Below are 20800 nucleotides of genomic sequence, written 5' to 3'. Positions count from 1 at the left end.
ATCAAAAAGGCAGAAAGAATACAAGGTTATCGCAAGAAGCCCTACAATAATAGGGCAAAAAAGCTAAACGCTTACAACAGAATAAGAGCATGATCTCGTAATGTCGGCATTGAGCAGACACTACAGCCGTCAAACGGAGCCAACGAAGCATCGTAGTAATTAGCGAACTAGTCGCGTTTGAGTCCACAATCCAGCCAACATCTCTAAATCGAGTCTGACAGTAGACCAAGGTGGCGGATCGGATAATAATAACTTGTAGGACTGGTACCAGCGAGTATAGTGACCTCCGTACACAGTGTGACAAGAACCAGAGCCAAACTGGAAGAAATCCCTTCAGAGAGCAACTAATCATCTCTAAAGCAAGATTCGATGCCGCACAACGCGCAGATCGTGCACAACGCCATGGGCAGACCAAACCAGAGCGATAAGAAAAGCTCTCCTTTATTGAGATGAAAAAACTCACATAGAGAGAGATGAAAAAGCTCTCACAAAGAGGAAGGAAAGTATTCCATAAGTGAAGAAGAAAAGGAGAAATGAGAGGAGGGGGTAGGAGCAACAGGCCTGTGAGGAGCACAGGAGCCACCACCCCCACCCCTGGAAAACATTGGCTAAGAGAGATAGGATTGAGGAGAGAGGAGAGAGCATTTGAGGGTGACGGCTAGAGTTTTGATAAAGGATAAACTGAGTAATACATAAAGTCAATGGTTTACAATAGCACACAAAAATTGAGTAATACAACAAATTAAAAAGCACTAAAGATAAACTCAAAAAATGAACAACAAAAAATTTGTGCGCACATGGACAACCAAGGAAAAAGTCTCATGGATATTAATTAAACACCCTTCTTTCTAATTTCAAGTGCCAATTTTATTTGCATGACCTTGGGCACTACCTCCCTAATGCCCATTCTGTTCTCTGCCACTTCTTCAGAACACCTCAAGCTTATTTCTATGATAAACAAAATGATATTTTTTGTGGCATTTACATCTTTTCCCTCTACACATCTTCCCTCTTCTATGCTCAGTAAGTCAACATCCACTACCTCCAGAACATTGTAAGGGAGCGATGCATTCACCCATTGTCTCAAACTCAGCTCTCCAAAAAACATTTCATCCATGGGGTTTTTTCTCGCAATAATTTCGAGCAACATAATCCCATAGCTATAAACATCGCCTTTTGTGGACACTTTTCCTGCAGAACCATACTCTGTGGACACACATCAATTGTGAAACAGTTAATCTAACCTTCAAATTTCAGTACAACTAAAGAGATAATATATATGAATGCTAATGATGATATACATTTATACAAACACAAGCAGGAGTACGTATATACTCATGTTAAAATGGATTAGATTCTGAAGAATCATTGTTTTTTATTAACTTTTATTATAAGATATCATTGATTGGGACAAATGGTTATATATAAATTCTATTTGCGTCTTACATTTTGCAACTATATATGATATATTAAACCATGTGATCATTTAATGGATACCTTAGTTCTGCTATATATTATTAATCATCAGATATCTCATCAATTCATTATCATGATTATATCTGCTATGGATGTGATTGGTTTTAGAAGTAGATGCATGGTATTGGTACAATTTGCAGAGTGCAGAGAAGCTATAGATAATGCGTGAATAAAATGATGCTGCTCGATCATCTTGTTTTCTTTCTGGCTTTTGCTTGAATGTGAAGGTGGAAATTGAATTGAAAAATTGGTGGAGCCTCAAAGCTAAAAATTTCTGATTAGGTTTGGCAAAGTGGCATAATTTCTGGTGAAAATATGGTGGCCTAGAAACATGGTGGTGCTATAGCATATGGTTGAACTTGTGGATCGAATTTGTGGCCGACACATGGTGGAATTTGTGGTCGACACAAATCGACTTGTGGTGACCATGTGGCGACCTCATGAGCACATGTAGCAATTTGTCAAATTTTTGGTTAGACACATGGTGGACTGTGGCAACATTTTTACATAAAGGGGTATTTTGGTCTGAAAAATGTAAAAGGATCATTACTGTTAAGTTTCGGGTTAGGGGGCCAAAAAGTTTAAGGGCCGGGTATTTAAAAGGGTTCTTTAATAAAATTATCCATGGTTTTTGGGCAAAGCTATAGATCTGGTTTTTGTTCATCAAAGAGCTATAGGAAATTTAATTTTTGGGCAAATAAGATCTATTTTTTTTCTGTTAATTTCTTTTGGGTCAAGCTATATTTGATGAGCTATAATAGCTTCTTTTTTTTTTTTCTTTTCTTTTTTCAGATCTGGTTTTTGTTCATTAAAGAGCCATCGTGAGGGAGGGAGGGAGGGAGGGAGGGAGGAGAGAGATGTGGACTTTTTGGTCTCCTAGTGGAATTTCCAATTTATAAAGTATATATATAGAGGGGTAGTTTAGTCACTGAAAATACAAAAGAGCTATAAAAATAAGTTTTGGAACAAAGGGATCAAAAAAGCTTAATTATGATTAAAAGGGGCTATTTAATTAAATTACTCAATCTAAAAACATAAGAGAAAGACTTGTATGTCACAGATTGCTCGGTGTCAATGAGCATGTGGAGCTAGCTTCAAGTTCAAGTTTTTTTATTAAGTAAGATGGCACTTCAATTCAATCTAGTCAGAATGATGTGCATGCTTGCTTTTGTCGTAAAAGAGAAGGAAACTACGAGAAAATAATACATTTTTATTGAGGAGACAAATTGGGTGACCCATAGACATAAAACACAAAGATCAAATTGATAAAATTTAAATTACAAGAACTAAATATGATTTTTTGTCAAAAGACACGAACCAACTATGTATTTTTATCCATAATGTAGAAGCACACAAAAATTGTGTGATAAAATAAATTAAAAAGTATTTCCCTACACACCCGGGTTTGAACCCTCTTCTGAAAGAAAAATAAAATTTAAAAGTACCAAAGATTGATAATTTATTGATAAACGAAAACACCAAAGCTACAACGTGGGGGACGTCAGTCAATACCTCGGAAGAAACAACAAGAAGCAAATAAAAGGTGAATTAGGAATTGAAAAACGGTACATGCCCCTCTACCAAAGATTAAAATGAACAACAACAAAGTTGCGCACTCACAATTAAACAAGGCAATAATCGCATGCATGCATGGATGTTAAACACCCCTGCTTCTATTTTCAAGTGCCAATTTTATTTTGATGAGCTTGGGCACTACATCTTGAATGTCCATTCTTTCCTCTGGGACGTCTTCCGAACAGCTCAATCCTATTTCCATGATGGAAAAAATGACATCTTTTGTGGCATTCACATCTCTTTCGTGTTCTATACTCAATAAACCAACATCCACTAGTTCCAAAAAATTGTTAGAGAGTGACACACTCATCCATTGCTGCAAAGTTTCTTCTCCAGAGAACATTTCATCTATGGGTTTTTTTTCTCACAATTATTTCGAACAACATTATCCCATAGCTATAAACATCACCTTTAATAGACACTTTTCCTGTAGAACCATACTCTGTGGACACATCAATTATAAAACAAATAATCCAAAATGAGTGTTTAGTGTACACCACCGAGAGTATCAACCTTCAAATTTCAGTAGAAAGAGACGATGTGCATGCTCACTACTACAAAATCGTAAATAGACATTGGTCAATAGACAACGGTTCTTGTTTTGTCCGTTATCTTAATTTACCATATAACGCTTTTTTGTAAACCGTTATATGAAGTGATAATATGCCATGGTTTTTGTTCTTATGGTTTTCTTGATTTGTTAAACACAATAGTTTTAGGCAAAACCGTTGTGTTGGTTAAGTTAAAAAAAATTTGGCAATTTTGCGGGTCTTTGTATTTTGGTAAAACACGCTACAATTAATGAAAAAGGTTATCGCACCTTAACTCCCGTTTTGGTCAAAGCCCCTCTGACTTCTCCATCTCCTTCTTCATTGCTCTTTAACCCAAATTGTTCGATCTCCATCTTTCCAGCCCTCTAACTTAGACAAAAGTCCCTCGATCCCAAGCTCCCAGCCAGATCCCTCTCAGAGTCTCACTAATTCCTCTATCTATCTGTCTCTCATTCTCACTTCTCAGTCTCTCTCTTTATTTCCTCAGAGGTGTATCTCCTACCCTTCATGAAGCCCTAGTTGCGATTTCACAACCCCATGAGCTTCTCTCTTGCCATCTTCCTCAGCTGCGTACTCCACTCGCTCATCACCTTAGATTGATCCAAAATTTTCCTATTTTTTCTCCCCTTAGATCGATCTTGTCGCGCATCATTCTGGCTAAGTTGTATGGGTTCTTTAATATTCTTGTTTTAGCTAATTTAGTCTTGGATTTTGTTAATATTTGGGCATTTCTTTGGTTGTCTATGGTTGATTTATGAATGGGTTTAGGTTTGGTTTGTTGATTTGATGAATGGGCAGGTCTAGGGTTTGGTTTGTTGATCTGATGAATGGGTCTATGGTTGATTTTTTCTTTATTTCATTTTTCTGAGATATATATTTATTTCTTGAACTTTACTTTTGATTTTAGAGGTATTGGTTTCTTCTTTGATGACTGTGATAAATATGTTCAGAGAGCCATATAAGATTTTTGAAACTTGATAAGGTAAGCCAATCATTACCATACCTTGATAGTTGTTTTTCAGTAGGTTTTTATTTTTATTTTTTATTCATTGTGTGTCATATATAGATTGAGGTTGGTTACTGGAAAATGGTTTCTCATTTCTGTAAATAGTGAAGTCCCCTTATACCATTAATGGATAGCTAGTAGCTTCTCCCGTTCATCCGTGTGTGTGCATGCATTTGTGTGCTCAGAATATATACATAGAGAGAAGTGCATATTGTCTTTTTACTTGCCAGTGCATCTGCTCTTTGTTTTGTTTTTTTTTTTTTTTTCCATGACCATTTTGTCTTAACCATCTTTTGTTTGTAGCAAGTTGCTAAAACAAAATCTCATATTGGTTTTGATAGAAGTCCAAGAAGTGGAACCAAGAGGTCAAAACGTGATCACGTGCAATCATGCTATTTCATCTTGCTGCAATATTTCATTTTTCTGCAATTTTCTTTGTTTAATAACATTTTGTCTTATACAAATACAATATGCCACATTTTGTTTGCAGCAACTTGTTAAAACAACATTGGGTTTGATACTTGCAAGAAGTCCAACCGGTGGAGGTGATCAAGTGATTCCATCTTGTTGCAATGGTTTTTTTTCTTTACTCCTTTTAGATTGTTCTGAACTTGCTCTACACCTTTGCTAGTAGCTAACTAAACTCCTTTTTTTTTTTTTTTTTTTTCAAGGTATTAGGTTGCATAAAAACAAAGCCCAGAGTCCATTTATTTTCTGCGGGCAGCCAATCAAAGGTCAATGCTCCTTTTTTTTTTTTTTGCTAAGGAGAGAAGCCTAACTATGAGGATATCATTAATATTGTTCACAAAATTCATGAGAAAGATAGCATGTCTAGGGATGAAGTTGTACGTATAGTGGACACTTTTCCTAATCAAGGTATCCCTTTGTTCTCATATCTTCCCTGAATAGTGGACATTTTGGCCTATCTAAAGATAACTATTTTGAATCTTATTGCATGGCCAAAGAGAAAAGGAAAGACTTTGGGATATTTTACTTGCTTATTTAAGAGTATTTCAAGATTTTTTTTTCACTATTACTTTCATATCCTAATTTGATGATTTATGTATTTTACTTGATTTCTTTTTTAATTTATTATTTGTTTTGATGATGAGCGGAACTGGATTTCTATAGAGCTCTAAGAACCTGATGATGAGTAGTAGGAAGAAGAAAGTTTTGCTGAGATCTATCTTTATTTCTTTAGATTTACTTTTGATTGTAGGGGTATTGTTTCTTCTTTGAATTCTCTTTATTTTGGTATTGGCTTATGTGTGCAGGGATTGGTCTTGTTGGTGCCATAGGTGCCATCACATTAACAGGGGTTGCCATGTCCTTGTTCAATGGGGAGACCCCACAAAGAGAGGTTTGAAATTGATTCATAATTGATTCTATAGTTTCCTTCTCTTATTATAAAGTGTTCCGTGCACACAATTCATTTGATTCTTCTGGGATTAATTAATAGGTAGATTATATTTGAAAGCCAGTAGTTTTATGTTACTTCATTCAATTGCATTATATTTAAATTTTCTCCAAAGGATTAATAGGTTGTTCCCATGTTTTACTTGCAATATTCTGATTGTTTAATCATCTAGATGCAATTAAGTTCCTTACTTGATATTCTTAAGCAAGTACGTATATATGTATATTCTCTTTGGATTCAAGAGCATTTTGTAAAAGGTTCTAAAATACTTTTTTATGCATTCATAGGGAATAGTACATAGAGATGTTAAACCTGGCAATTTCCTACTCTCTCATAAGGTCGATCAACGTACAAAGGTTACCTCATTGATTTCAATATTGCCATGGTTAGTTATAATTAATTATTGGTATTTTATTATATTTTTCGTTTGTTTCACTGATTTATTTACCTACTTTCAACATGTTGAAATCTGTTGTTTCTTTCTTCTTCTTTTTTTTCATTTTTTTTTTCTATGTTTGACAGGATATGCATAAGTATGGAAATACTAGTAAGCTTTTCATCTCCTCCATGCATCTTGATTTACTGTTGGCATGCTTTAGTATACTGAACCTAGATTTTATTTAATTTGTTGGATGGTCACTAGTTGATTGTTCGCCTAGATACATTTTTTCTTTCATTAAATTCTGTTTGTTCACACAGACATTCATGTAGAGAAAAAAAACAGCATTTGCTTATACATGCTAAATGTATTTGTCTGAAGTTTTCTAGTCATACTAGTATCGCAGGGAAAAGATGTAAAATGAGGAAGCTAATTTGCATATTTTTGCGGGCAAATTAAAAGTGGGATATGATTTAAAAATCAATGATGAGAAACTTACTCATATATATATATGTGAAATATGTACCTCAATTAAAATGTCTTCAATTAATTGTTGATAACAGGTTTGACTGTGGCATGTTTATGGTTAAATATGCTGACTTTTATAGCAGGAGCTTGGGGCTCTGTTTCAACCAAGTAAGGCACATATGCTTATGTTGCTTTGGCACTTGCAAGTTTATAGTATTTTGTCTCCCAAGTTAAAGAACCTTGGTAGGCTAGTATTCATTTTTATTTGCCAAAACCTGCATTCAAAACATTGACAATGGCAAATTGCGAGTATGTTGTTCCTCTTCCATAACATAATTCTTGGCAGAAAATACTTGGCCTTGTTTCCTTCTGTTTACTTGATTTTACCTCTCCTAATAAATAATTGGTCAGTAGTATTATGCTATTAAATGAAATAGTCCTGGACCTGGTTAGATTTTTTGGAAGATCGAACTTGCATAATGAACCATTCCTCTCTGAGACTTTGAGTTAACACATGCAGCTGTCAACTCATATTATTCAACTTTGTGTTTCTTGTCCTTTCAGGAACATATGCCATATTTTCGATTGATGGAAATGGTGTCAGTAGTGCAGACTTGATAAGAAACAAAGGTTTGTTCCTTTTAGTAAATTGGACAATCTGGTTGGACTAAACAATGTCTTTACTTCAGTTTGCCATATTTAATTTTTTATGAATATATAGTGGAAAGCAAATTAGAGAAGGTCCTTGTATTGGAACTAAAGGCTTCCAGGCTCCGGAGGTGAGGATTCATAATAAAGGTTAATTTATTAAATTTCTATGATTACCTAACTTAAAATCTTGATCTATATCCTCAATTTAATCCTAACATGACACTGCATAAAATTGTTGCAAGTTCATGTATGATCTAAATTGTACTGATTTACTCATAATAAGAAACTTCTCCAAGTTCTAGACAAGTCACGCTGCCTCCAGTTCTTCCATCTTCCATCTTCGCTCGCTCTGTTCTTCGATCTTCTTCATGCAGGTTTGTGTTCATTTCCTCTCTCTCACATGCTCTGTCTCTCTTATTCTTGTTCTGGTTCTGGGAGAAGTTATTGTGACTTGATAAAAATTTGGGGTATTTTTCTGGGTTTAGTCAATATTCATGGGTTGTGTTAAATTCTCTGGTTTGTGATTGATTTTACTGATATGAGGTTTATTGGGTTTTACTAATATGCGGTTTGTTTATTGATTTTGTAAATTATATGGGCTTATTGATATGAGTTTACTGATATGTGCTTATTTATTTTGCTTGATCTTTATTGTTTTGGTTTACTGATATGAGTTTATTGATTTTGTTTATTGATATGCGGTTTGTTTATTGATTTGGTGTTAGTTGAATCAGTATTTTAGTTGTTGAAAATGTTGTTAATTTCCTTTTGTTTAGTCTTGGTTGCTCAGCTTCATGTTGACAGAAAACTAAGTTCGCCACTGGAGGTTCGAACCTCAAGCCTAGGTCTCAAACACCAATCTTACTGGAGGTCCGATCCTCAAGGGTGAGGTCCGGACCTCAAACTTAAAGTTCTAAATCCAATCTTACTGGAGGTCCGGTCCTAAAGGGTGAGGTCCGAACCTCAAGCCTAGCTTTGTATTCTAATTTGTTGTGGGATTGAATACTGGATCAGAATGAAATTTTAAAGCTTGCATGATTACTCAAATAATAAGTTGGGCATTAGGAAAATGGACCAAACATGATTTGTGCACAGACTTATTTGAAGCATTAGAACAAATTCATTATGGTTATATTTTATTATTTTAAAAAAATAATATATTTTAGTCCGATACAGCACCAAACATAGGTCATCATTTTTTTAAAAGTTCATCTTCTTAGTCTGCTGCAGCACCAAACGTAGGACAATACTTAGTCCAGCTTAGGCCAGCTTAAGCCAGCATGCGAATCATTACAAAATCAGTGGGCACTCTTAGAGCATTTGTGTTCAGTGATGGTCCCTGTTCTGCTCATTATTTTTTTGTGTATGTGTTTATCAAGGCAAATGTATTTGTGTTCACCCAACCATTAAAGATTACTACAAGGCTTATATCAAGGTAAGCTGCTAAGTCTTTTATCCTTGTCAATTTAAATTTAAATGAGTATCATATTCATGCAGCCATGAGTTTCAACATCTCCCAAGTGACATATGATTTATTTTATAATAGAATTTTCAATGATGTGTCTTATTTACACAGACTTTGATTTTTCTTTAATTAATGAGTCTATTTGCCTATTTTTCTGTAGGGATTCAAAGACGGAAGGAGCTCAAAATGCTTTGGTTGTCGGTCCATCTGCACCAAAGGCACAATGAGTAGTCTCTTGCTCTCTCGGTTTATTTTTCTCTTATTATCTTCATGGAAGGTTTTTGGGGGTAACAATGGTTTCTCATGTTTTTACTTTATCTATGTTGTACATATATTGACTTGGTCATTAGGGGCAGCAAAACATTTTATTTTGTGAGGGATGAATAATATACATGTATTTCTTTGATACATTCTGACTTTGTAAATTGAAAAAGTTGATAATATTATTAATTACTTTTTATCTAGATGTTACCAAAAAAACTCATCTCAGGTTGTGCATGTTCATAATTGCATTGTGGTAATATATCAAAGACAATTGAGAGCTTCTAAAAATATATGTAAACATGTACATAATACAACAATATATTGTTCAAAAACCATTGTTTAAAGTGTCGTCCTACAACGGTTTTCAATAGAAACCGATATATGTACCAAAGCATTATATACATCAAAAGTAAATTGAAATTGTTATTTTACACAACGGTTATTATACATAAACCGTTGTCTAGCTTAATGGCTATTTCACCTTGTGTTTATACTTAAAAAAGTTGTAAAATACATGCATTAGGGTATAGAAACCGTTGTCTCGCCTATTAGTACACATCGGTCTTTAAATAAAAATCGATGTCTAGATAAGTACGCAACAACGGTATCTCCTAAATCATTGATTTTTGAGAGTGTATATACAACGGTTTTAAATTATCCGTTGTCTATTGATACCCCAATAAACATCGGTCGATTAGACGACGATATTTTGGCAACTTACACAACGGATAAAATCCGTTATATATTACGTTTTTTTGTAGTAGTGGCTTATGATCATATATATATATATATGCGCATAAACTGAAGCACTATACCTATATACATGTACAAATTCATGTCTACTTAAAAACATAATTTTGGATATCCATAGCTCTACTAGTTATTCTAGTACGTTTCGATGGGCCAACATGGTTGATGGTTTATATGCTTATCCATACTTTTGCTAGGCAACTATATATTTTATGCATCAAAATGACCCAAAGTTACTTTTATCTTTTATCACTTTTCATTAATATAACAAATCAATTTCATGAAAATAATAATCAAGTCATTAAAATGTAAAAATACAACGGTTAAATTAAACATGCTACTGTATAGAAAATTGACTTTTTATAGTTGATTATTATCATGGTTAACACATTGTCTTTTTATACTCTTTAGCACTTTACGCCATAGAAAATGAGAGTTTCATTACAGAATAGTATCTAGTGATAATCTAACAAAACAAATTAAGCAATCAAATGATTAATCTGATTCTTAAATGTAACTTATAATGCATCTAATTAAGGTCCATTCCATAAAATAAAAATTAAGCCTATCCCCTGTAATTAAAACCAAGACATGCAGAAGGAAAACTTATGTGCTTATAATTCTCTCCACAATTACTTTACCAAAAAAGAAATGCAGCATTGGACTTACCTGGTGCAACGTAGCCAAGTGTACCAATAGTTCTGGTTTGTGTTGCATGCTTATTTTTTGCCAAAATTTTCATAAGACCAAAGTCTCCCACATGTGCAACCATGTCTTCATCAAGAAGGATATTGCCAGGCTTCAAATCACAGTGCACTACCATTTCTGAATGGCCATGGTGAAGATATTCCAAAGCAGATGCAATATCAACCATTATGCTAACTCTTTGGAGAAGATTTAGACAGTAGTTGTGAGAGTATAACCACTTCTCAAGGCTGCCATTAGGCATGTATTGCAGCACCAATACTCTTAGCTCAGGGCTGGAGCAAGCAGTTATGACCTTGATAAGATTTCTATTGCGGATTGTTTGCCACACCTTACACTCTGCATCGAAACTTCTAAAAGCACCATCCATTTGCAAATTTAGAACTTTGACAGCAACAATTGTTCCATCAGATAATATACCCTTGTACATAGAGCCAAAACTTCCTACTCCGAGTAAGTTGCTTTCGCAGAAGTCAATTGTAGCACGACGAAGTTCTTGATATGATATCATTCTATGCTCAATTTTTTCTACCCATTCAACTGAACTTGGAATGCCTGCATTTCTTTTTCGAAACTTTGTCAAGTACATATAAATGGGAGCTATTAGGATTAATGCTGATGCAATGGTTGGAAGAATATATTTGAGCAAATGATGTGTTGTCTTTGATTTTTGAGTTGTGCAAGGTAAGACTCCAAAATTTGTTCTCCCACAAAGTGCTCTGTTCTCCAAAAATGATTGGGCAGTGAAGTTGACAAAAGGTCCCCCAGAAGGAATCTCTCCAGAGAGTTGATTGAAAGAGAAATTCAAATTCTTGAGATATTTGATTGATTCAAGAGACTTTGGTATTGTGCCAGATAGATCATTGTATGATAGGTCCAAGAATTCCAATCCTTTCAAATCAACAAAACTTTGTGGAACAATGACATTAATCCCTATCAAAAAAAAAAAGTCTCAAACGTTTGTCTCCGTTTCCTCTATCGTTCTCGTACAAAAAAAAAAAAAAAAAAAAGTCTTCCTTCTCCAAATTTATCACTGAGCCACTACTACTGGAGCTCTTCCAAATTCATCGGAGACTGCGATTGATATGCTGTTGTTGTAGAACATTGGTGATGGGGTTGATTGCAGGAACTGGATCAGATTGGGAATTGGAAAGTGAGATTTGGGGAAATTAGGGATTTTGGGATCAAATTGATAGAAGGGTGAGCTACTTTGTTCTCCTGTGCCTTAGCGTTGGATTACTGATTAAGGTTGCTGTTTCCAGCCTCCACCAAATCATCTTTTACTAGACACCAAAGCATTAGACATAAACTTCGGATCATTGTTGATAATCCAAGAAATGCTTAATCTAATTGTTGCTTAAACTGTCTTGCCCTATCGTTTGACAACATCATCCACAGAGCAAGAGGAACATGCATTGTCTTGATTTTACTAATTTGGTGAGGATCTGGAACATTTTATACAGTGGTTTGTGTTGGGGGTTTGAAGTCTATATGCTTAATCCATAATCCAAGTCTATTTGCTTTGTGATTTGTCAGAAAAAATAAAAATAAATTATGGGTTTTATTTCGTATAATGTGGTGGAAATCATTCACGGTCCATTTTCACAGTCCATTTAGAGAATAGCCCATTAGGGGATGAACCCAATAAAGGATGAACCTGGGATGAAGTAATGAACCCAAACCTGGGTCCATTCACGGGATAGCCTAAAGAGTGGACAACAAATTAATAAAGGCTCGAGGATAATTGGAACGTGGGAAATAAGAAAGTCTCGCGTGAAGCACGGGAAGCACGACGCACAGAGATAAACTATTTGCGCTCCAAGCAAACTTTGGTATAAATAACGAAACCCGTTATGAGATAAGGTACGCAATTCTTATCCAGCAAGCATTACTAGAACAATCACTAACTTGAGTGTCAAAGTATTTTTTGAGGGTACCCCACCTTGTGTCCAAAGCAAATCAAGATCCATTAAAGGGTGAAGATCCCAATTCCGAGATCCAAAGTTCGATTCCCAAGTCAACATTACCCGTCGGCCAAACAATTATTCTTCGAAGATTTTTGGGTCCAACACATAACATTAATTAGCATAACGGTCAGTAGTGTATTTGCTTGTGGATACAAAAAAATTCTATTGTTTGAGTAATTGTTGGTGTTGGTGGAGGTTGGCAAAGACCACCAGTGACGAGAGAGAAGTGGGAGGAGAATGGTGAAGAAGTTGACGTTGTTTTTTCTTTTTCCTTTATGTTTGGTGGTTCCTTTTTTAATGGAAATGACAGGTATAAGCATATTGTTGGTCTATACAATTGGGGTGAATATGGATAGTGTACACACATTTTCACACACACAATTTATTATGAAATCACATTTGGTGCTAATGACTATTTGGTCTAGTTGATGACACCCAATCCTTCCTTAGTTGAAGATGGTCTTGAGTTCAAAACTCATGAAAGCCGGTTGTTACTAAAAAAATAATCACTGTTGGTATATATTGAATTCATGAATGCCAATTGTTACTAAAAAAAGAAAAATCACATTTGATATATATTGGTTCTAATATTTTTATGGTGATAGGGTCCAATTATTTTTCAAGCACAAGTAGCATCAGTTGAGCTATGCTAAATACAATGACTCGCAAATTCATGAGTGATGGAAAGCTTGAATGAATGGCAGAATTAAAAATGTGTAATCTCGAATTTAAATCTGGGATGAAACGATATTGTTTGTGGTGTGTTGAGCCTAAGTTTTCAACAAAATTCGTTCACACAGGGGTGACATTTCATGAGTATATGGCAAGCTAAATAAGAATTAAGGACTCTCTTATTTATACTAGGTGTCAATAAGTAGGTGAAACTTTCACCTTGAGGTTCAAGCTCTTGATAAAGTGCACATTCAATCCAGTCAAGATTGGGTGCTTGATTATATAGGTGGAGCAGAAGAGAAACAACGACAACAAAAGCAGATTATTGCTACTTGGAGGGTGCTAGAGGAGGCATATTAGGCCACCTAAAAGACATAGATAACTGCTATTTTAACACTCTCCCTTCTCACTACAAACCGCCCTCAATTACTTTGTCAATGATAAAAATAACACAATATCAAAAGAGCAAATTGTACAAAAAATATCAAAAAACTGGAACCAAAGCCCCTCCTCCCACCACATCACCGCCCTTGTCGCCAACTGTCGGGTGCAATTCCTCCCCCTCTCTCTTTCCCTCTTTCTCTTTATATCGATCTCTTTCCTTCCTCTCTCTTCGCACCTCCCATGCTGAACAGAAAAGGAGCTAGGCTGGCCTGGGAGGTGCAAAGAAAGAGAAAGAGAAAGAGAGGGGAGGAGGCACACCAACAAAGTGGACGACGAGTCCAGTGGTTGGGGGCAGGGGTGGGTCTCAAGTCTTGGGTTGCTCTTATTATTTTTTTTTTTTTTGGGTGTAGGCACGCGAAGGTATTTGGGAATATTGTTGGGGATGTTTAGTGAGAAACTATAAAAATTAAAAAGTTATATTCGGAGTGTAAGGGTAAATGGGGTGTAGTGAGAAGGGAGGGGGTGTTCAAATAGCAGCCATAAGACATATGCTAGTTTCTTTTGCATTGACTATGGCAGAGTATATCTTCGGTATAAGTACTGTTATTATTCATAATATTAACATATAAAAAGTTGAAGTGATTTCAAGCTTATTACTAATTGCAATACTACTGTTGCTGAATGATCCAAGATGCTTGGAAGATTAAAAAGTACCAAAGATATATAAACCGGAAGATGAACAACAACAAACTTGTGCACACATGGACAACCAAGGAAATAGTCACATGGATATTAATTCAACACCCCTGTTTCTACTTAATTTCAAGTGCCACTTTTATTTTCATGAGCTTGGGCACTACCTCCCTAATGTCCATTCTTTCCTCTGGCACTTCTTCAGAACACTTCAAGCCTATTTTCATGATGGAGAAAATGACATCTTTTGTGACAGTCACGTCTCTTTCCTGTTCTATGCTCAATAAACCAACATCCACTACCTCCAGAACATTGTAAGGGAGCGACGCATTCATCCATTGCCTCAAACTCAGCTCTCCAACAAACATTTCATCAGTTGGTTTTTTCCTTGCAATTATTTCCAACAACATAATCCCAAAGCTATAAACATCACCTCTTGTGGACACTTTTCCTGTAGAACCATACTCTGTGGACACACATCAATTGTGAAGCAATTAATCTAACCTTCAAACTGATATGGAAATAAATTAATTATTCAATGATTTTGTAAATCTTGTACTTATTATTTTACTCGTTCTCAAAAATTAGGACACTTGTACAAATAAACTTATATGCAAATGCGACCAAGACAAAATTTTGTTTTAGCAATAAACAAAAAAAAAAATGTAAATAACTGGACTAACCTGGTGCAACGTAGCCAAGTGTACCAATAGTTCGGGTTTGTGTTGCTTCCTTATTTTTTGCCAGAACTTTCGAAAGTCCAAAGTCTCCCACATGTGCAACCATGTCTTCATTGAGAAGGATATTGCTAGGCTTCAAATCACAGTGCACTACCATTTCTGATTGGCCATGAAGATATTCCAGAGCAGATGCAATATCAACCATTATGCTCACTCTTTGAAGAAGATTTAGACAGTAGTTATGAGAGTATAACCACTTCTCAAGGCTGCCATTTGACATGTATTGCAGCACCAATGCTCTTACCTCCGGGCTCGAGCATGCAGTTATGACCTTGATAAGATTTCTATGGCGGATTGCCCGCCACACATTACATTCTGCATCAAAACTTTTAAAGGCACCCTCCCTTTGCAAATTAAGAACTTTGACAGCAACAATTGTTCCATCAGATAGTATCCCCTTGTACACAGAGCCAAAACTTCCTACTCCAAGTGAGTTGCTTTCGCAGAAGTCATTTGTAGCACGACGAAGTTCTTGATATGATATCATTTTATGCTCAATTGTTGCTACCCATTCAACTGAACTTGGAATGCCTGCATTTCTTTTTTGATACTTTGTCAAGTACATATAAATGAGAGCTATTAGGATTAATGCTGATGCAATGGCAGGAAGAATATATTTGAGCAAAAGATTTTTCGTCTTTGATTTTTGAGTGCTAGGAGTTGTGCAAGGTAAGACTCCAAAATTTGTTCTCCCACAAAGTGCTCTGTTCTCCAAAAATGATTGGGCAGTGAAGTTGACAAAAGGTCCCCCAGAAGGAATCTCTCCAGAGAGTTGATTGAAAGAGAAATTCAAATTCTTGAGATATTTGAGTGATTCAAGAGACTTTGGTATTGTGCCAGATAGATCATTGTATGATAGGTCCAAGAATTCCAATCCTTTCAAATCACCAAAACTTTGTGGAACAGGTCCTATAAACAAGTTGTTTGACAAATTCAAAGAGTTTAGGCTTTGGAAAGCTCCAATGATGCTTGGAATGTTTCCACTAATTTGGTTCCAAGATAAATCCATCATCTCAAAAACATTGGACTTTCTCATTCCTGATGTTAAGTCTCCACTGAAAGAGTTGCACGACAAATTTAGGAACAACAGATTTTCAAGGTTCAATAAATTCATTGGTACCATTGAAGTCAATCTGTTGGAATTTAGTCGAACTATTTGAAGGCCGGTGAGGTTTCCGATGCAATTTGGGATCAATCCAGAGATGTTGTTATTTGCTAGTGATAGATCTCCTAAGTTCCTCAAAAGACAAAGTTCATCCGGAATGAATCCTTCAATGTTGTTGTTCTGAAGATACAATCTTTGCAATCTCTCCAATCCTCCAACTGATGGTGGTATTTGCCCACTCAAATGGTTGTTCTCCAAACCAAGATATGTCAAATTTTTCCAAGAACCAATTGTCTTGGGTATATGGCCTTTGATTTGGGAGCTTTTTGCAGAAAATTCCAGAAGGGAACCAAAGGTATCGGGTATTGAGCCATTTAGAGGAATTTCATCTAAATATAATTTTTGCAGTGAAGTACAATTGAATAAACTAGAAAGGAACCTAAGCTCAAGAATTCCAGGTTCTCCTGTTAACTGATTTCTTTCCAAATTAAGGTATTGAAGGCCTTTTATGCTACCAAGATTCATGGGTATTGGACCGTAGAGCAAGTTTGTGTTAAGTTCAAGCTCAGTAAGCTTAGTAAAATTAGAAATGTAGGATGGGATATGTCCTGTAATTTGATTGAGAGAAAGATATATATATTCAATGTTAGGAAGAAAAACTCGAGTAGTACTAAATGAAGGAAAAGTTCCAGAAAGGGAATTGAAATCTAGGCTGAGAGTTTGTAAAGAGGAGATGTTGAAAATTTCTTGAGGAATTTCACCTGTTAGGCTATTATTAGTTAAAGCCAAATTAAACAGGTTAGAAAGGTGCCCCAAATCCCTCGGAATACTTCCCATAATGTAGTTTTGTTGTATAGAAAGTTGCTTCAAGTTGGACAAGTTACCAATGGTGTGAGGTATAGTGCCAGTTAGGCTATTTTTACCTAAAAGCAAAGAAAATAGATTCGAAAGATTCCCCAAATCCCTCGGAATGCTTCCCGTAATTTTATTTCCCACCATATTAAACACCTTCAAATTGGACAAGTTACCTATGGTGGGAGGTATAGTGCCAGTTAGGCTGTTACCAGTAAGATAAAGATATTCAAGATTTTGTAAACTCCCAATCTCTTTTGGAATACTTCCGACAAGCATATTCAGTGACAGGCTTAGGTTCCTAATCTCTTTGCAATTGTCGATTGTAGAAGGGATCTGGCCAACAAGGTTGTTGCCATGAACAGAAAGCAGTTCAATATTAGGCCAGAAACGGCAAAGATCCGCAGGAAGAATTCCTGAAATGTTAATAATTTACAATAATTAGAGAAAGAATAACTAGAGAGGTTAAGGAGAGAAGAATTAAGGGAAAGAACCTGTGAGGCCACACTTCGCCAGATTCAATTCTTGTAATGTTGAAATGTTACCCATAAAAGATGGAAATTCACCGGCTGTATAATTGTTTGCTCCGAGATATAATTTCTCAAGACTGGGCAAGAAACCCAACTCGTTAGGTATGACACCACTTAGGCTGTTTTCTGCAAGGGATATGACTTGAAGCTTTTGGCAATGATGTAAAGTTGGTGGGATGTTTCCTTCCAACTGGTTATATTGCAGTATAAGTATCCTCAAGCGATGTAAACGACTGATTTCATGTGGGATGAACCCAAAGAAGCCGTTATTTTGGAGATTGAGTGAGACTAAGAAGGATAGATTGCCAATGAGAGGGGAAATGGTGCCTTGAAGACCAATGAAGGGGAGCTCCAAGGCAGTGACTCTTTGCCTGCGTTTACCACAAGAGACCCCAATCCAATTACAGAAGCTTGTTGTGGTGGTCCAATTGCCACCCAAGACAGTGTTGGTCGGATCAAAAGTGAGTTTTGATTTGAAGGCAAGGAGAGCAGATTGATCAGTGAAGTTGGAAGTGGCTGCTGCTGCTGAAGACATGGCCAAATGAAAGTGAGGGAAGCATGAGTAGTGCAGTAACACAATTCCAAAGAAAAAGAGAATTTGGGGGTTTTTCATGAACATGGTAAAGGCTAAAGTTTGGTTGGTCAGATATGAGTGTGTGTTTGTTGTATCAATTATTATCAAGGGCATGAGGGCATCCCTTTAAATATCTAAGCATGTGTATCCTTCTTTCATCCATTCCCCTCGGCCATTTTCCTGCAGGTGTCTGAATGGAATTTAATGCCACCTAATTAAACTGGTGCGAAAGCCGAATTTAATTGCCCGGTGCCACCTAAACGGGTGCCATTAAAGCTCAAGACTTTGATATATGCATGGGTCGATTTCAAGTGCTTGACCTTGACCTGAACCAAATCAAGTGCATGGTCGATTTCCACCATGCTAGCTAATCTATCTATTAGGGGAGTAAGTAATAGTGTGCTTTTTTGTGTTTTTCCGTTTACCAATTACCCATCTGCCTTCTCCCTCTTCCTCTTCCTTAAATTGTCTCTCTCTTTTCTCAAATTAAATTATCATTCAATTCGATTACTATCACAGAGTACATTTCAGCGATGGACCCAACTATTTGTTAAACTTAAATGATTTGATGTTGTCATTTCAATATATCTTATGTCTATTTCAGTCTTTTGCCATTTGCATTTGTATGGCAGATGAACTGCCACCAGTGGCTATTGTTAGTGGCTGATATCTTGTAATGGACTGAGATATTTTGTTGTCCAAGTCTCAGAGTAGAGGTAGAGAGAAAACTGTCTAAAACATACAAGGGTACAGGGCCCCACTCCTTTTTGGCTCTTCCTTCCTCTGTTTTGAATCATTTAGTGCAGGGGCCAAGTCTAATTTAAACCCAACACGTACTATTTTCTCCAGCAATCCAATAGCTTTTGGGTGTTGAATCTTCATGTATGAATTAATCAGCAAGAGCTCCAAAAATGTGTTCGGTCAAAACACAGAACTGTTCAGTTCAGTCACAACAATCAAAAGTTAAAACGGTCGACTGCATTAGGTGGGGGGTTTGTCAAGGCATGCATTGAACATAAAAATATTGAACGTAGTTTCATCTATGCTTCCGATGCTTCATTATTATTAGAGTGCCATCAATGATCAATATAACATGTGATCAAATAAAAACAAAATAAATGAATATGCCACATGCATAGTCCATCTAATTAAGACCAAGACAGAAGGCCAACTTCCATGCATGCATGCTTATTATTAAATATATATTCCACCAATTAACCACAATTAGTTTGTCTTGGCCACAAACAAACAAATATGTAAATTTGTGGACTTACCTGGTGCAACCTAGCCAAATGTACCAATAGTTCTGGTTTGTGTTTTATCCGTATTTTTTGCCAAAATTTTAAAGTCTCCCCCACATGTGCAACCATGTCTTCATCAAGAAGGATATTGCTAGTTTAAATCACAGTGCACTATGATTCCTGATTGGCAGTGGTGTAGATATTCCAGAGCAGATGCAATATCAACATTATGCTCACTCTTTGAAGAAGATTTAGACAGTAGTTGTGAGAATATAACCACTTCTCAAGGCTACCATTAGACATGTATTGCAGCACCAAAGCTCTTGCCTCAGGGCTCGAGCATGTAGTTATAACCTTGATAAGATTTCTATGCCGGATTGTCCGCCACACCTTACATTCTGAGTTGAAACTTTTAAGGGCACCCTCCATTTGCAAATTGAGAACTTTGACAGCAACAATTGGTCCATCAGATAGTGTCCCCATTTACACCGAGCCAAAACATCCTGTTGGTACTAGAAATAACTTGCCACGCGTCACCACCTTGACGTCGCCATGTGGAAGATGGAAACAACAAAGACCAGAGCCAGTCAAAAGAAGTCGCAACTCTTCAGCCGAGATAACGCGTTCTCAACCAAGTTCAGGCCGTAATAAGTTACACTACAATTTGAGCCGGAATAAACAAGCTGACAAAGGGAACCTCGTGATGTCATATACAGGGGACAAGCTCTGAAAAGTAACATTTGTAAACACTTTATACATATTCTGTATGTACACACAACATAAAAACACTAGACATGTATATTCACCATTGCATAAAGATAACACATGTGAGAATAAACTTATCTGAAGAAGCCATGTCGTCTGCAGCAAGTATCTTGAAGTCTAAGAGCACAAGTCTTCCAATCAACACAGCCTTCTGCAGTGCTTTACTCAATATGGGGCAGAGTACCAAATAGCATAGATTCATTAACTGTGTGGCCAAGGACCTGAGCCTATATAGAGTCTTGATCAAATCTTGTACCTCCCATTAGGATATCTATATTTCAATCCTAGTATAACTCTATATAATGACTGATTAATAAATGCGTTGTTTATAGTATAGGGCAGCTCACTATCTAAGTCATCATAATCCCATTCTAATTAGGAATATGACTTAGTTGGACATTTCCTATTGTAGTTTGATCAATACTCCTATTACTTGGCTCTTAAGTATTATTAGCATTGTTAGCATCCGAATAGAACAAAGACTAAGTCCATTAATTTCTTACAACATTGCCACGCCACTATTCCAGTTGGGAAAGGACAAGATAAGGCATTTATTAAGCTGGCAATAGT

General features: G+C 36.2%; 1 protein-coding gene and 1 pseudogene across 1 annotated transcript; both read right to left on the bottom strand.

Moving 5' to 3' along the window:
* Positions 1–678: 678 nt before the first annotated feature.
* Positions 679–12399, bottom strand: LOC147293574 (putative LRR receptor-like serine/threonine-protein kinase At3g47570 pseudogene; annotated as a pseudogene).
* Positions 12400–14301: 1902 nt separating this feature from the next.
* LOC147293573 (uncharacterized) lies at positions 14302–18444 on the bottom strand. Its single transcript, XM_086234410.1, has 3 exons — positions 17615–18444; positions 15107–17536; positions 14302–14889 (listed from the first exon to the last, which is right to left on the bottom strand). The coding sequence occupies exons 1-3, from the start codon at positions 18336–18338 to the stop codon at positions 14543–14545; spliced, it is 3501 nt and encodes a 1166-aa protein (XP_086090536.1). The 5' UTR covers positions 18339–18444; the 3' UTR covers positions 14302–14542.
* Positions 18445–20800: the final 2356 nt, after the last annotated feature.

The sequence above is a fragment of the Dryas octopetala genome, chromosome 2, assembly GCF_963921425.1.
Source record: "Dryas octopetala chromosome 2, drDryOcto1.1, whole genome shotgun sequence".
NCBI lineage: Eukaryota > Viridiplantae > Streptophyta > Magnoliopsida > Rosales > Rosaceae > Dryas > Dryas octopetala.
The sequence above is the reverse complement of the archived record's forward strand: the minus strand, read 5'-3'. Positions and strand labels throughout refer to the sequence as shown.

Coding starts and splice junctions, on each gene's coding strand:
- LOC147293573 (XM_086234410.1), bottom strand. CDS start 18,338: ATGCCCTTGATAATAATTGATACAACAAACACACACTCATATCTGACC. Junction 17,537..17,614: donor GGCGAAGTGTGGCCTCACAG/GTTCTTTCCCTT, acceptor TTAACATTTCAG/GAATTCTTCCTGCGGATCTT. Junction 14,890..15,106: donor ACTTGGCTACGTTGCACCAG/GTTAGTCCAGTT, acceptor GTGTGTCCACAG/AGTATGGTTCTACAGGAAAA.